Source organism: Orbicella faveolata, unplaced genomic scaffold (genome assembly GCF_042242905.1).
Source record: "Orbicella faveolata isolate gen_17 unplaced genomic scaffold, um_ofav_v1 contig_15, whole genome shotgun sequence".
Taxonomy (NCBI): Eukaryota; Metazoa; Cnidaria; class Anthozoa; order Scleractinia; family Merulinidae; genus Orbicella; species Orbicella faveolata.
Genome location: NW_028301542.1, coordinates 6,651,923 through 6,667,252, shown reverse-complemented (window position 1 = coordinate 6,667,252; position 15,330 = coordinate 6,651,923). Strand labels below are relative to the sequence as shown.

Here is a 15,330-nt window from a genome sequence, read left to right as displayed (position 1 = left end):
ATTTGTGTTTGTCCACCCCAGTATCCTAATTGCTGACAAGTCTAATCCTCTTAACAAGAAATGTGAAGTATAAACGTTTACAAAATATCCTGACAAGAACGTCTCGTCCTATATAAGGGCAATCGTTCCAGTCGCCCATTTTTATGAATTCTTACACCTTTAAACCATCGCTTAGCCTGCGCGGTCTCAGGATCGCCCGTGCGTGACCGTTCCATTTTAAAAGCTTCTACTGTAATTGAGTATGAAGTAATAGGAGAGAGAAACATTCAAACTATTTGTCTTCCTTTATCTCTTTTTCTTTCTGTCGTTAACACTTTTTTTTAATATATCGCAATTATAAATTATTACATTTATGCTATTTATCGTCTTCTATATGTTATTTGTATATATTTATATGTATTCTACTTTTTTTTCTGACACCTCTGTAAAATTAATGTATGTGAGAATTTAAATTAAAAAATTGAATTGAATTGAGCTGGATATCTGCCATATGCCCTATGTTGCGTTTGTCAACATCAAATACGCTCTCGCAGTCAAGTTTCTGAGCAAATTTAACGATGACCAATGACATGTACACGTACAGCTGTGTATACCATAATCTGCCGCTTATAAGCCCCCCCCCCCCCCGCCCCAGGTTATAAGCACATCTACCTGTAAACAAACTATATTTTTTCTTTGATTATACCCCCACCCCCCTCCCTTCGGATATATGTCCCATCCTAGTATAAAATGATATAAATTAGACGACTTATTGTGATCTTTTAAAGCCTAATTAAAAACCAGTATATGGAAAACGTACATCTATCAACAGTGCTGCACCTCAATTTCAAAACGTATATTTCATTCTGCTTATAAGCTTCCTCCCCCGGATGTAATCCCCTCCGTTTATAAGCCCGCCCAAAACCCCCTACGAAGTTGTTTAAGGCCAGGTCTTATGAGCGACAGTTTACGGTAGGCCATCTCCGAGTTACCTTGTGCCTCTGTTTCAAAAGGAATCCTCGTGAAAAACCTAAGTTTGATTTTTATGATAATGAACATGTAGGTGGAACACATTTTCATATGAATGGTTTTGCAGGAAGACTCGGTTTGATGCAGAGGCAGAAGACAACTCGAAAATGGCCTATTTTAGAATGTCATATCTTTTGAATGGATACAGATATTATAAGAAATTTTTCAGGCTTGATATCTTTATTGCAAGAACTTTTACAAGCCACCGTTAGATGTGCTATATTTTAACAAACAAAATTTGGCAGCAGTTTTTCCGAGTCATTTTCCCGCGAAAAATACCAAAATCTCAAAAACTAAAAACGTGATTTTCGCGAGCGATTGACAGGTTATATATTGTCGCCAAGTTTCAGGCTAATTGCTTGAGAACATTAAAAAAAGTAGTTTGAATACTGCCAATTTTTCATTCCTATAAGATCACCGTAAAGTTTTTTCTATTTTTTTTAATCTATTTTTTTTTTTTTTAATATGATGATGCTGACAGCGTTGTATCTAAATATCAGTAATGTGAGCTAACATCTTAAAACAACGAAAACCTCTAAAAAATGGAAGGTCTTCAACTCGCCTTATCTCCAAAACAAGCACGGTAATATCCCCCCGACCCCCCTCGCCATCTTTCTTTTATTTTATTTTATTATTTTTTTTTGGGGGGGGGGGGGGGGGGAGAGGGGTGGGCGCGGAAGTCCTTAAGCAGTTGTGAGATCATTCATGTATCAACGTATCGTTCATTGAAGAAATCATGTCATGATTATAATATGAGCAATGACTCGAGCGTTTCTTTATATGGAACGGATATTTTGTTTAGTCTCACCACCTGTTGAGACACCTTGATTAATTAACTAACTAATTAGTTGACTAATTATACCCAACACTTCATGAGTTATTACACATATAAAACAAAGTTCCTGGAAGGCTAACCGCATTTATTACTAAATGACTTTATTCGCACATTAGAATAAGCCATAAATATGAAATTAAAAAGTTAATTTATAAACTATAACAACAAGCGATTTTTTTTTCTTGTCTGGCGTTCTTCGTATTCCGTTTAACACATTTATTAGCGAAATTCAATACAATGCTTTATTTCTTTTTTTGTTTTGTTTTCTTATTTGTTTTTTTTCCGGTTTATTTCTTCCACAAGGTCAAATGATAATCTAGTTAATTGCGCTTATTCTAATCGCCAGCCAGTAATTGCGTATGTAAAGAAAGAGTTATTCGTGGATACGTAGGGTCGCCTCGCGTCGTCAGGTTTTGCTTACAAATTGTGGCCCTTCGTCTATAAGTAGTATGTCTATACGCTTGCAGCACGACAAGCGCATGGTACAAGGCTATACGTTGGCAGCCATTTTGCGTCGAATTAAAACAGGTAATTCGGCCATACACACCTATTATAGAGCGAGATATACATTCACGCATGTGCATGGGTTGGGAGATTCCGGTTTTCTCTTTTTCTTTTTTTGTTCTTTTTTCGTTTTTTTTTTTTTTTTTTTTTTTTTTTTCCACACTACACCCCACGGAGAGATTATTAGGAGAGAGAGAGGAATAGATTCTTAGTGATTGTTACGAAAAACAAAAGCAAAGAAACAGACAAACCCACAAAAAATATATAAATTTGGCCAAATCATAGCAAAAAGTCATCACACATCGTACAAGAATTGCGTAAGTCGGCTGGGGTTGCCGATGAGCTTATTTGCAAGCCAGAGATGCATGTAAAAAACGCAGATCTTACACAGGTCCTCACCAAAAATCGCGATATTGTTAGCTTTGCTCAAAACTGGACACAATATACATTTTGCTACAGTTCAAGGAAATTAGAGTGGTATTGAATTGTTCGGGACTTCCCTCTCAATTGATTAAAAAAAATACATCATCTGGATTCAAACATTCTGGATGGTCGTCTACGAGAAAGAAAGATACTGAAATCTTTGCAGATTTCTAGAGCCGTTTCGCGCACAAGATATTTGGTAAAGGTGTTCTAAGCTTCAGCTAGAGAGCAACATGGAGAGAACCACGAAGCAAAGTAGACAGTATTTAGAAACAATGTTTATCTTTTGATACCCAGAAGCGACCACGGACTCGCAAAGGTGATTGTTTATGCTCAGATTACCCCAACAAAAAGTAACAATAAAGAGAATAATTGAGATGATACAGTTCCATGGCTCCTGTGTTCACTAGATACAGACGCTTTCTACGACTCGATCTCGCAACAAACTAAACAAGTGAACGATTCAGCGAAACCTGATTTTGTCTTCAGAGAAATGCTTAAATTAAAATAACAAATTTAAACAGGCCAAACAAGTGGGGGTAAACGACTGACTGCACTGAACCAGAGACTGTTTACCGTTTTAAAATCTTCAATTATTCCTGATCTACTTCACCGTTCTAAACAGAATAATCAACAGGAAGGAGGGGGGGGGGGGTGGGATGGGTGGCGTGGTGGAGTAGGTAAGAAAAAATTCAATTGCTGCAGACCTCACTTTTCCAAAAGGCATTACTGTATGGTAAGATATCTCCGCACAATCTGGCTTTGACAACAAGTTTATTCTCACTTCAGTTTTCTTTCCTGCATTTTTCTACAAGTGAAGTAAAAAAGTTTATCATCATGCTGTAATTCTGCAAAAATGGAGACAATTTTTTTTTTTTTTTTTTTTTTTTCACGAAATTTAACTTTAGGGCTAGTCTAACAAATTCTGAAAGAAATCATTCAACTTAAGTACCAACACATACCTCCTAGTAGATGCCTTTCTATAGAAAAAGAAAAAAAAAAAAAAAAAAAAAACGAAACAACAACAACAACAAACAATCAACTACAAAAACAATCATTTTTTTTTCCTCCTTATTGTCGTCTTGGCTTTTTAACCGTTAAGCCTTTACTTCGGCCTATCTCGATCGGCAGCTCAGAATGAGCTTCGGTAGTATTTTTGTTACTTAATAACTTTATAAACAACTAAATAATAGAGATGCCACAGCTCAGTGGCTTCTGTGTTCCCTTGACCCAGATTTTTTTCCTCTACTCGATCTCGCAAAAACTGAATAAGTCAAAGATTCATCGAAAACCGATTCTGTTCTCAGCGAAATACTTAAAATAAAACTGACAATTTAATCAGCTCAAATAAGGGGAGGTTACATGTAAGTTTATTTAAAAAAAAAAAAGGAGGGCAGGAGTGAGTGAGTGACTGATTTCCGTTTTAAAATCTTCCATCATTCCTGTGGTACTTTACCGTTTTAAACAAACAAACAACAAGAACAACAACAGTAAAAAAAATATTGAATTGATTATTGCATTTGCCACAGACTCTTCCAAAAGCCAGTACTTTATGATAAGAAAACTCCACAAAATCTGTACTCGACAACAAGTTTATTTTCACTTCCGTTCTCTAACTTGCATGCATCTACAACAGAGTTGAAAAAGTCTATCTGTATACTGCAATCCCGCAAAAAACAAAAAACAAAAAAAAAACAATTGAAATCTTGTTTTTTTTAACAAACTTCATTCTAAAGTTAGTCTAACAATTTCCGACACCAATCTATAAATCAAAGTATCAAATACTAATTCGAGTAAATTCCTTTCACCGGAAAACAAAGAAAATCAGCAAAAGCAAAAAACAAAAACAAAGACTAAAACTAAAAGTATTCTTTTTTCAGTTGTTGTCGTCTTGACTTTTCGTTAAGCCTTTACTTGGCCTGCTTCGGCAGCCCAGAATGAGCTTCGGCATGCTCATGCAGCTTAACGTCGTTGTAATCTCTGTCGTGATTCAAGATCTCAATGCGGTGGTCCACAAAGTGATACTCTGGCAACCGGACAGCCTTCTTAGCTCTGCAATAGAGCAAGCGAACTCGAATCAGTGACACTGGGTTGGGTGCATCAGCATATATTTTAACATTTCAATACTACTACATGAGTGAAAACTGATGGCTGCAAGCTTCCGAAGTCGACTAAAAAAAAAATTACTATGACTTGTAATATCTCAGCCGAGGAAATATTGATTGCCATGGGTAAATAATTAGGTCTTGCCTTAAGGACGGTGCCTACTAATTGCAAAGGTTTTTGCACCAGGTTAGAACCACGCGGAAAAAGTAGATCTTTGCAAGGGCTATTAGAATCTACAAAGAAAAATGGGGGTAGCCACCCATTTTTTCGAGATAATTAGCCTTGAATCTCAACAAAAATGCTGATATCAGCATTTTCCTGAAAAAAAAGGAAAGGATATTTCTTCACAGATTTCCACAGAATTCGCCTTTACATACAGAAAAGCAAACACATTTTAAAAGATCTTTAAACTACATGGCAAATGGTAATAAAAAACATTTTTTGATATGTTTTTAATAACAAAATTGTTGCAAAAGCGCTTTTAGCGTATCTGACAGCCTTCCTCTGGTTCAGCTAAAATGCACTCTAAAAACCTTTTGCTCACAACCAGAAACTAATTACGTGTTGAATAGACTTGCTACTTCCATTCGATAATATAAAATGTAGCGGTAACCACGCGTTTTTTAAGGTTATTGATCTTTTTTCGAAAACTTTTACGGTGCCCGTTACATTTTTTCCTGTCACCTTCCCAGTAAGTAAGACATCTGCGTATCTCGCACTTGTCTTGCGCGCGCACTACGCCATCTGCAGGTACATGTTTACAGTTGGATTCCAGTATAATTTTCGACAGATAACAGTTAGGTTTTCAGCTGGAAGACGTAAACAGTAAGTGGTTAGCGATATGCTGCTATTCTGGTGTTCCTGGTTTAAGTACAGGTTCATTAAACTTGATTTGGTCACAGTAGGAAAATTTTGCTTTCATTTTGTCGTGTACGTGATAGCGTAGTTGATTGCGTCAATGTCAACCCCAGCGCGCGCGTGGAGCTAAACCATGGCTTGCGTAATGAGCAGAACGTGTGCGCACCAACAAAAGTAGGCACCGTTCTTAAGATGAATATTTTTTGGTTCATGTTCATTATCCGGCATATACGAACACTCGGAGCTTAGGTAATTGATTCCACCCTAACAGTTACTACTAAAAATTAATCTTTTTTTTTTTTTTTAAGGGGATTTCGTAAAATATATCAAATCACTTCAACACACAGCAAACTTACTTGTAAGTAGTTTTAAAGTCACATCGGTAATGGCCACCTCCTTCAAGCAACAGAGCCATGTTAACATCACCCTTCAGCACTCCATCACGCACATACATTTTCTCAGTGGATGGCTCCCATTTCACGGTCTTCTTCTGCATAACTGGGCTATTGGCAGGAAAGTTCACACCATCAAATCGAATCTCATAGTGGAAACAGTCGCCAACCAGGCTGTTAAAAAATGAGTGAGACATAGTCAGTGTTACCATGCAAAGAAAAACAACGATATTTTTTAAACATGGTTGGCTATATAATTTGAGATAGACTTGTACATTAGAATAAATAAGAGAGTCCACACTGAAGGATAATAATAATATAAGCTTTTTGCTTTATTCCCGTCATTATGGTTTTACTGAGAGAGCCACTTAAGAAAAAGTCCTTCATCTAATTTAAAATATTTCTTGATAACACTTACAGTAAAAGGAAGGGAATAACCACATGTTAAAGCTGTGCCAATAGATCTATGGATAAACTCCAACCAAATGATAATTATTGGACAGGTTAAGAAAGGTTCAAATCAAAGTGATTTGATTATAACTACCTTTATCCCTAGGACGCATTATCTTTACATCTTGCTTACGTTATGTCGTTTGTGGCGATGCAAACACCCCCGTCTTCGTAAGTCATGCTTCGTTCCCAAGAATACCCCCCAGGAAATGACTGCTTGAAGTAGTCTACTATATTATCTGGGTATTTGGCGAATACCCTGTTGCCGTAATCGAATACTGTTGTCAGGATGTCGAAAGCGAAAGGCAGAGGTCCGCCGTCTACGACTGTCAAGTCCATAGTCTGTTTTCCCCTAAAACACAAACAAGAGACCAAAGACGCAAAACTCTTTTTTTCTTTGTCACAAAATCCCCAGAGGTAATTGTTGGTTTTAAAACGTGATGTTAATTCATTTTTTGTCGCAGGAACTTACTTTACCGTAGATGTCATCAAGTAATTGTCACTTTCAAACAAGGCCTTACTTACTTACTTAATCTACTGTGGTTGACCAGCCTTCAGCTGCTATGTCCGTTAGGGAAATAGTCATAACCGCTAGGTTTTGCGTACGTGTTCTCCGGTTAGATATATCCACGAGGTTTTCCTCGGTTAGGTCAGTTCAAGTGCAGATTTCACTGCGTCAACTTCTACTCGGCATTGGGCCATAGTTTCTCTATACACTGTTACTCGTCTATTCTATCAAGTCAAGTTCAGTGCGTGTGCAAACCAAAGTGAGTAATCTATTCCTTGTTCTTTAGGGTTAGTTCTTAGGTTTTCTATTGTTATTTGTTTCGGTTGAGTTTCCTTTTATCGTCACTAAATCGGTTAGTTAGTTCTGTATGCTCGGAATCGCGCTTGATTAGGTCCATATCTCCAATATAGGGTTATTTTGCCATAAAGGCACCGTCCAAGTTACACACCGTGTAGCCTATTAATCGTTTTCCAGCCTTCCATACGATCAGTATAAGTGCCGATTATGTTACACTTCCATGTTACGGACGTTATTGAGAATGCTAGCAATAGTTTCTTCATTTGTGTTATTTTTATCTTTATACTTCGGTATGTTAGTTACGTTAGCTTCTATTTTCGTTATTGTATTTCAGTTCGAACCGGCATACGGTTTACATCGACTTACGGCTAAGCTTACAGCACGTGGTTTAATTCTACCGTCGTCTTGGCACGTGATTCGTTTCATTTGAGTTTGTATGGAACATTGATCTCTGTCAATTAAACTCTGTTTACATCGTAGTCAGAAGTTCTTGTCGAGTTCGTTTTAACACTACGCACTGCTCTACGCATGTGATTACTTGGATTTTTGGCCTGCTATATTCTGTCCTTGTAATTCACAGTAATTATGGCAGAAATCTACTTGGCTTTATCCCAGGGCCCCTATGGATACCAGCCACGTTGCTGAATAGGCTACCCTGGTAAAATAAAGTTACTTAGCGTGTATGAAGAACTGTTTTGACATTCTGTTAATGTGCCAATATTCTGCTACTAAATTTAGCCGCAATTTAGCAAGTGAATAGTTGATTTCGACGTTGGGAGTCTTACCAACACCCAGAAATGTAAACATTACAGTTCTAAGTTCTCCGTCTGAGTTAATGAGTTGCTCGGTATTTTAAAGGCTGCACACTTTTTCAGTACTAAGTTTACAAAAATGTTAATACATCCACCTTTTATTGCAACAGGATTAAAAATATATGAGTGACAAATAAAAGATAATGTAATAAAAAATAAAGAATGTACTTAAGAAACAAGGCAAAAACCGCATGTAGAGGATGTTTTCATCAATCTGATATAACACCCACTAAATTGAATAAAAACATTGGTTTTGAGGTAAATTTTGCCTGGCTTAGAAATACTAACTTGGCAAATAGAGCCTACGAATTGACATACATGTATTGAACAGAAGAAAAGAAAACTTATAGCTCTACAATTCTCGTGTAAATATTGGTTACAAATTTCTTGGCAAGAAAAATAAAAATGTTTAAAAGTCTTGATCTCGCTATGATGTCCTTAAACTATAAGCACTGTTGGAAGCAATGACCACAATGGTTGAACAGTTTTAAACTTTTACTTACTCGAAAGGCTGGCCATCTCCTTCTCCTTCAATCACAAACTTGTGCCCGTTTACAGCGCCTTGCATACACAGCTTGATCTTCATGTCTGGTTTAATCACACTCTGGTGGATTAAATTGTGGTGCATCTGAAATATTAATCTATAAATCTGTGAATCTGAAGCAAAACAATGTTCTACTGTGTAACACTTACCATGATGGTAGATGTAAAGTAAGATATCTGCCTTATAAAACTCTTGTTGTTCTTGATCTGCTCTCTGCCAAATCACCAGGTTAAATGGGACCTCAACTCTGAGAGGTGCTGTTCTAAACCTGAATGCCCCAACGGAATTCTGCCGTAGACCAATCGCAATCCAAACAAACTTTGTTAAAAAGCTGACATGATGTCCATCAAAGAAAAATAAAATGCACTAAATAATTGATCCCGTGTACTCATCTTCATGTTAAATTCAATAAGTTCAGAAGCAGGACAATGAGTTATTTGTTTAATTTTTTTTTTTTCTTTTTTTTTTTTTTTTTTTTTTTTAACCTTAAACTGCACTTCGTTAGCGTCAATCTCATATTTTTTTTGTTTTGTTTCATTTTGTTTTGTTTTGTTTTGTTTTGTTTTTTTGTTTCTTCAAGCTTAAGTGACAGCGACGGCTAGATAGTTTTACGAGCAAAACGATTCAAGGTTACTGCGATATATGATTAAATTTCGGTTTTCAAGGAAGCAATGCCACCAAACGTCGCGGTTTCACACAAAGAGAGAGAGAGAGAGAGAGAGGGGGGGGGGGGGGGGGTAAGAAACAAACCAAAAAAGGTGACAGAAGAACAAGAAGACCTTAAAAGTAGAAAAGGGTATTATTCAATCAATGATACCACCCGGTGTGTTCAATAATCAAAGTTGTTTAACTGAGATAAACAGTACATTGCGCCTTAATTAATTAAGTTCTACCAGTCTCACTGTAACGAAGTTTCTTGTTCGGCGAACCATCCAGAACATTTTTATTTAATTTGATTTCGTTTTCCTTGTAATGAGAACAAAAATCGCCGCCCTCTTCCAGCTTCATATCCGATACAGATAATTGCCATTCACGATCAATAAAAAAGCCATTAAGTTACCAATACGCAAAACACGAACGTCCGGAACTGAATATATCAGTTGCTATTTTGATAATATCATTTTTTTATGTATATGTTCATATCTTAACATTCCGTAAACTCCAGTGCTAGCAGTGGCCGTTCTTTCTTTCTTTTTGTTAAGTAGCTTTGTTACCTAATCACTTTATAAATGATTGAATAACTGAGATGCCACAGTTCAGTGGCTTCTGTGTGTCCTGGACCCAGACTCTTTCCTTTACTCGGTCTCGCAACGAGCTGAATAAGTCAAAGATTCATCGAAAACCGATTTTGTTCTCAGCGGAATACTTACATTAATACAGAAAATTTAATCAGCCCAAATAAGAGGAGGTTACATGTAAGTTCACTTAAAAAAAAAAAAAAAGGAGGCAGGAGTGAACGCGTGAGTGAGTGAATGACTGATTTCCGTTTTAAAATCTTTCGTCATTCTTGTGGTCCTTTACCGTTTTAAACAAATAACAACAAGAAATAAAACAGTGAAAGCGAGGGAAGGAAAACTATTGAATTGTTTATTTTATTTACCGCAGACTCTTCCAAAAGCCAGTACTCCACGATAAGAAAACTCCACAAAATCTGGACTCGACAACAAGTTTATTCTCACTTCAGTTTTCTAACTTGCATTTGTCTACAACTGAGTTGATAAAGTCTATCTGTATGCTGAAATCCGGAGAAAAAAGGAAACCTTGCTTTTTAACAAACTTAACTCTAGAGCTAGTCTTAATATTCCCGACACCAATCTTTAAATCAAAGTATCAAATACTAATTCGAGTAAATTCCTGTCAAAGTAAAACAAACAGCAAAAACAAAACAACACAAAACAAAACAAAACAAAACAAAAAAAACTACAACTAAAACTTTTCTTTTTCAGTTGTTGTCGTCTTGGCTTTTTGTAAAGCCTTTACTTGGCCTGCCTTGGCAGCCCAGAATGAGCATCGGCATGCTCATGCAGCTTAACGTCGTTGTAATCTCTGTCGTGGTTCAAGATCTCAAAGCGGTGGTCAACAAAGTGATACTCTGGCAACCGGACAGTCTTTTTAGCTCTGCAATGGAGTAATCGAACTCGAGTTAGTGACACTTTATTGGGTGCATCAGCATATAATTGCAACATTGCAATACTGTTACATGAGTAAAAGCTTCAATTACTGATGGCTGCAAGCTTCTGAAGTTGACTAACAAAATATTACAATACCTCAGCCGAGGTAATATTGATTGGTGGGAAAATAATTGGGTGTTGCCTTGAGATGCATATAGTTTTGGTTCATGTTCAGTATCCATATACGAGCAGTCGGAGCTCAGGTAATGGATTCCACCCAAACATTTACTACTAAAAATTAATCTTTTCTTTTTGTTTTTGTTTTTGAAAAGATTTCGTAAAATATATCAAATAGTAGTAAGTAGTAATAGTAGCAAGTAGTTTTGAAGTCACAACGGTAATGGCCACCTCCTTCAAGCAACAGAGCCGTGTTAACATCACACTTCAGCACTCCATCACGCACATACATTTTCTCAGTGGATGGCTCCCATTTCACGGTCTTCTTCTGCATAACTGGGCTATTGGCAGGAAAGTTCACCCCATCAAATCGAATTTCATAGAAAAAACGCTCACGGTTGTCGACGTCTTTCCTCATTCTGATAAAAAAAAAAAAAAGAAATAAAACATAGTCAGTGTTACCATGCAAAGAAAAACAACGATGTTTTTTTTTTAAACATGATTGGCTATATAATTTAAAATAGACTTGTACATTAGGATATATAAGAGCATCCACACAGAAGGATAATAATAATATAGCCTTTTTGTTTTATTCCCTTCCTTGTAGTTTTACTGAGAGAACCACTTTAGGAAAAGTCGTTAAACTGATTCAAAATATATCATGATAACGTAACACTTACAATAAAAAAGAAGGGAGTAACAATGGTAAAGCTGCACCAATAGATTTATGAATAAACTCCAACCAAATGATAATTAATGGTTAAGAGAGGCTCAAATTTAAGTGATTTGATTAGAACTATGTTTTTCCCTAGGGCGCATCATCTTTACATCTTACTTACGTTATGTCGTTTGTGGTGATGCAAATACCCTCGTCTTCGTAAGTCATGCTTCGTTCCCAAGAATACCCTCAGGAACCGACTTCTTGAAATAGTCTGCTATATCTCCTGGGTATTTGGTGAATACCCTGTTGCCGTAATCGAATACTGTTGTCAAGATGTCGAAAGCGAAAGGCAGAGGTCCGCCGTTTACGACTGTCAAGTCCATAGTCTGTTTTCCCCTAAAACACAAACAAGAAACCAAAGACGTAACAAAACCAACTGTTCATGCAATGCAAAACTCTTTTTTTCTTTGTCACAAAGTCCCGAGAAGTAATTACGGCAGAAATCTACTTTGCTTTATCTCAGGGCCCCTATGGATACCGAGCCTCATTGCTGAATGGGCTACCCTGGTAGAATAAAGTTATTTTCCTCGCATGAAGAACAGTTTTAACATTTTGTTAATGCGGCAACATTCTGCCACTAAATTTAGCCGCAATTTCGCAAGTGAATAGTTGATTTCGACATTGAGCGTCCTACCTCAAACATCCAGAAATATGAACATTACAGTAAGTTCTCCGTCTGAGTTAAGGAGTTGCGCGGTATTTTAAATTCTGCACAGTTTTTCAGTACTAATTTTACAAAAATGACAATACATCGACCTCTTACTGCAGCAGGATCAAAAATTAATGAGTGAGAAGTCTTGATCTCGCTATGATTTCCTTTAACTATAAGCACTGTTGGAAGTAATGACCAGAAAATATTAATCTATGAATCTGTGAATCTGAAGCAAAACAATTTTCTACTGTGCAACACTTACCATGATGATGTGAAGTTTATATGAAATAATTCATATATGAACTGCGGTTGTAGATGAAAGTGAAGAATGATCATCGCAGTTAATTTTCCAATTTAAGCAATTGGAAAGAAGAAGCCTGAAAAAAAAAAAAAATCAGGGCTTCAACGGGATTCGAACCCGTGACCTCCGCGATACCGGTGCGATGCTCTACCAACTGAGCTATGAAGCCACACATTGGGAGCGAGGTCAATTAATTGAGTTCATATCTTCCCGTGAGGAGTGAAATGATGTGAAGTTTATATGAAATAATTCATATATGAACTGCGGTTGTAGATGAAAGTGAAGAATGATCATCGCAGTTAATTTTCCAATTTAAGCAATTGGAAAGAAGAAGCCTGAAAAAAAGAAATCAGGGCTTCAACGGGATTCGAACCCGTGACCTCCGCGATACCGGTGCGATGCTCTACCAACTGAGCTATGAAGCCACACATTGGGAGCGAGGTCAATTAATTGAGTTCATATCTTCCCGTGAGGAGTGAAATGATGTGAAGTTTATATGAAATAATTCATATATGAACTGCGGTTGTAGATGAAAGTGAAGAATGATCATCGCAGTTAATTTTCCAATTTAAGCAATTGGAAAGAAGAAGCCTGAAAAAAAGAAATCAGGGCTTCAACGGGATTCGAACCCGTGACCTCCGCGATACCGGTGCGATGCTCTACCAACTGAGCTATGAAGCCACACATTGGGAGCGAGGTCAATTAATTGAGTTCATATCTTCCCGTGAGGAGTGAAATGATGTGAAGTTTATATGAAATAATTCATATATGAACTGCGGTTGTAGATGAAAGTGAAGAATGATCATCGCAGTTAATTTTCCAATTTAAGCAATTGGAAAGAAGAAGCCTGAAAAAAAAAAATCAGGGCTTCAACGGGATTCGAACCCGTGACCTCCGCGATACCGGTGCGATGCTCTACCAACTGAGCTATGAAGCCACACATTGGGAGCGAGGTCAATTATTTGAGTTTATATCTTCCTCGCTCCCAATGTGTGGCTTCATAGCTCAGTTGGTAGAGCATCGCACCGGTATCGCGGAGGTCACGGGTTCGAATCCCGTTGAAGCCCTGATTTTTTTCAGGCTTCTTCTTTCCAATTGCTTAAATTGGAAAATTAACTGCGATGATCATTCTTCACTTTCACTTACCATGATGGTAGACGTAAAGTAAGATATCTGCCTTATAAAACTCTTGTTGTTCTTGATCTGCTCTCTGCCAAATCACCAGGTTGAATGGGACCTCAACTCTGAGAGGTGCTGCTCTAACCCTGAATGCCCCAATGGAATTCTGCCGTGAACCAATCGCAATCCAAACAAACTTTGTTAAAAAGCTGACATGATGGCCATCAAAGAAAAATAAAATGCACTAAATAATTTTTCGCGTGCACTTATCTTCGTGTTAAATTCAATAAGCTGAGAAGCAGGCCAATGAGTTATTTATTTTATATATTTATATTACCTTAAACTTCATTTCCTTAGCGTCAATCTGATATGATTTTTTTGTTTTGTTTTGTTTTGTTTTGTTTTGTTTTGTTTTTGTTTTTTTAAGCTTAAGTGAGAGCGACGGCTAGATAGTTGTACAAGCAAAACAATTCAAGGTTACTGCGACATATGATTAAATTTCGATGTGCAAGGAAGCAATGCCACCAAATGTCGGTTTCACAGACAGAGAAAGACAGTAAGAAACAAACCAAAAAAGGTGACAGAAGAACAAGAAGACCTTAAAAGTAGAAAAGGGTATTATTCAATCAATGATACCACCCGGTGTGTTCAATAATCAAAGTTGTTTAACCGAGGTAAACAGTACATTGCGCCTTAATTAATTAAGTTCTACCAGTCTCACTATAACAACGTGTCTTGTTAGGCTAATCATCCAGATCATTTTTATCTAATTTGATTTCTTTTTCCTTGTAATGAGAACAAAAATCGCCGGTCTCTTTTGTTTTTCCAGTTTTAGATCCGACACAGATATTTGTCATTCATGATCCATGACAAAGCCATTAAGTTACCAATACGCAAAACGCGAACGTCCGGAACTGAATATATCAGTAGCTATTTTGATAATATCATTTTTTTTTTATATATATGTTCCTAAGTTAACATTCCTTAAACCCCAGTGCTACCAGTGCGCGTTCTCTCTTCATTTCTGTTAAGTAGTTCTGTTACCTAATCACTTTATAAATGATTGAATAATTGAGATGCCACAGTTTAGTGGCTTCAGTGTTTCCTGAACCCAGACTCTTTCCTTAACTCGGTCACGCAACGAACTGAATCAGTCAAAGATTCATTTAAAACCGATTTTGTTCTCAGCGAAAAACTTAAAATAAAACAGACAATTTACGAGGCTGTCTCTGTAAGAACCGACCATTGATTTTACTTCGAAAATTTGATTTTTCTCATAAGCTGGGATTTCAAAGCCCTTACCTAGTCAACCCCTAAAATGAGTTTTATTTCATTAAAAATTCCAATTGAAGTTTCCTAGGACTGATTGGAGTTCGGTCCGCTCGACACAAGTTTCATGCCCGCCGAAACTGGAAAAATAGCACATATTGCGCTCTAAAAAAAAAATATATTCGCTCAAAAGTTCCAATTCTCTTTTGCAACTATAGATATATCATAGCAGTTTGTTTAGCC

General features: G+C 37.0%; 1 protein-coding gene, 1 long non-coding RNA gene and 1 pseudogene across 3 annotated transcripts; 1 reads left to right on the top strand and 2 right to left on the bottom strand.

The window, feature by feature from the left end:
- Positions 1-4,346: 4,346 nt before the first annotated feature.
- LOC149113285 (GFP-like fluorescent chromoprotein cFP484) lies at positions 4,347-9,006 on the bottom strand. Of its 2 annotated transcripts, none has more exons than XM_089288213.1 (5): positions 8,887-9,006; positions 8,697-8,821; positions 6,710-6,928; positions 6,091-6,300; positions 4,347-4,822 (listed from the first exon to the last, which is right to left on the bottom strand). In XM_089288213.1, exons 1-5 carry the CDS (start codon positions 8,887-8,889, stop codon positions 4,681-4,683), a joined length of 699 nt encoding a protein of 232 aa, XP_089144339.1. In that variant the 5' UTR covers positions 8,890-9,006; the 3' UTR covers positions 4,347-4,680. The 2 variants fall into 2 exon arrangements, with proteins under 2 accessions (XP_089144339.1, XP_089144340.1); XM_089288214.1 differs by having other exon boundaries at positions 8,697-8,797; positions 8,887-9,004.
- On the top strand, positions 6,922-7,860 carry LOC149113286 (uncharacterized). Its single transcript, XR_016206760.1, has 2 exons — positions 6,922-7,343; positions 7,716-7,860. It is a non-coding gene; the product is annotated as an uncharacterized LOC149113286 (long non-coding RNA).
- A 1,707-nt stretch (positions 9,007-10,713) lies between the features above and the next one.
- On the bottom strand, positions 10,714-11,911 carry LOC149113284 (GFP-like fluorescent chromoprotein cFP484 pseudogene; annotated as a pseudogene).
- Positions 11,912-15,330: the final 3,419 nt, after the last annotated feature.

Excerpts from the sequence above, each read along its gene's own strand:
- LOC149113285 (XM_089288213.1), bottom strand. Across the intron at positions 6,929-8,696 it reads GGAGATGGCCAGCCTTTCGA|GGGAAAACAGACTATGGACT; the intron begins GTAAGTAAAAGT and ends TTTGTGTTTTAG. Across the intron at positions 6,301-6,709 it reads ATCGCCACAAACGACATAAC|CCTGGTTGGCGACTGTTTCC; the intron begins GTAAGCAAGATG and ends ATTTTTTAACAG.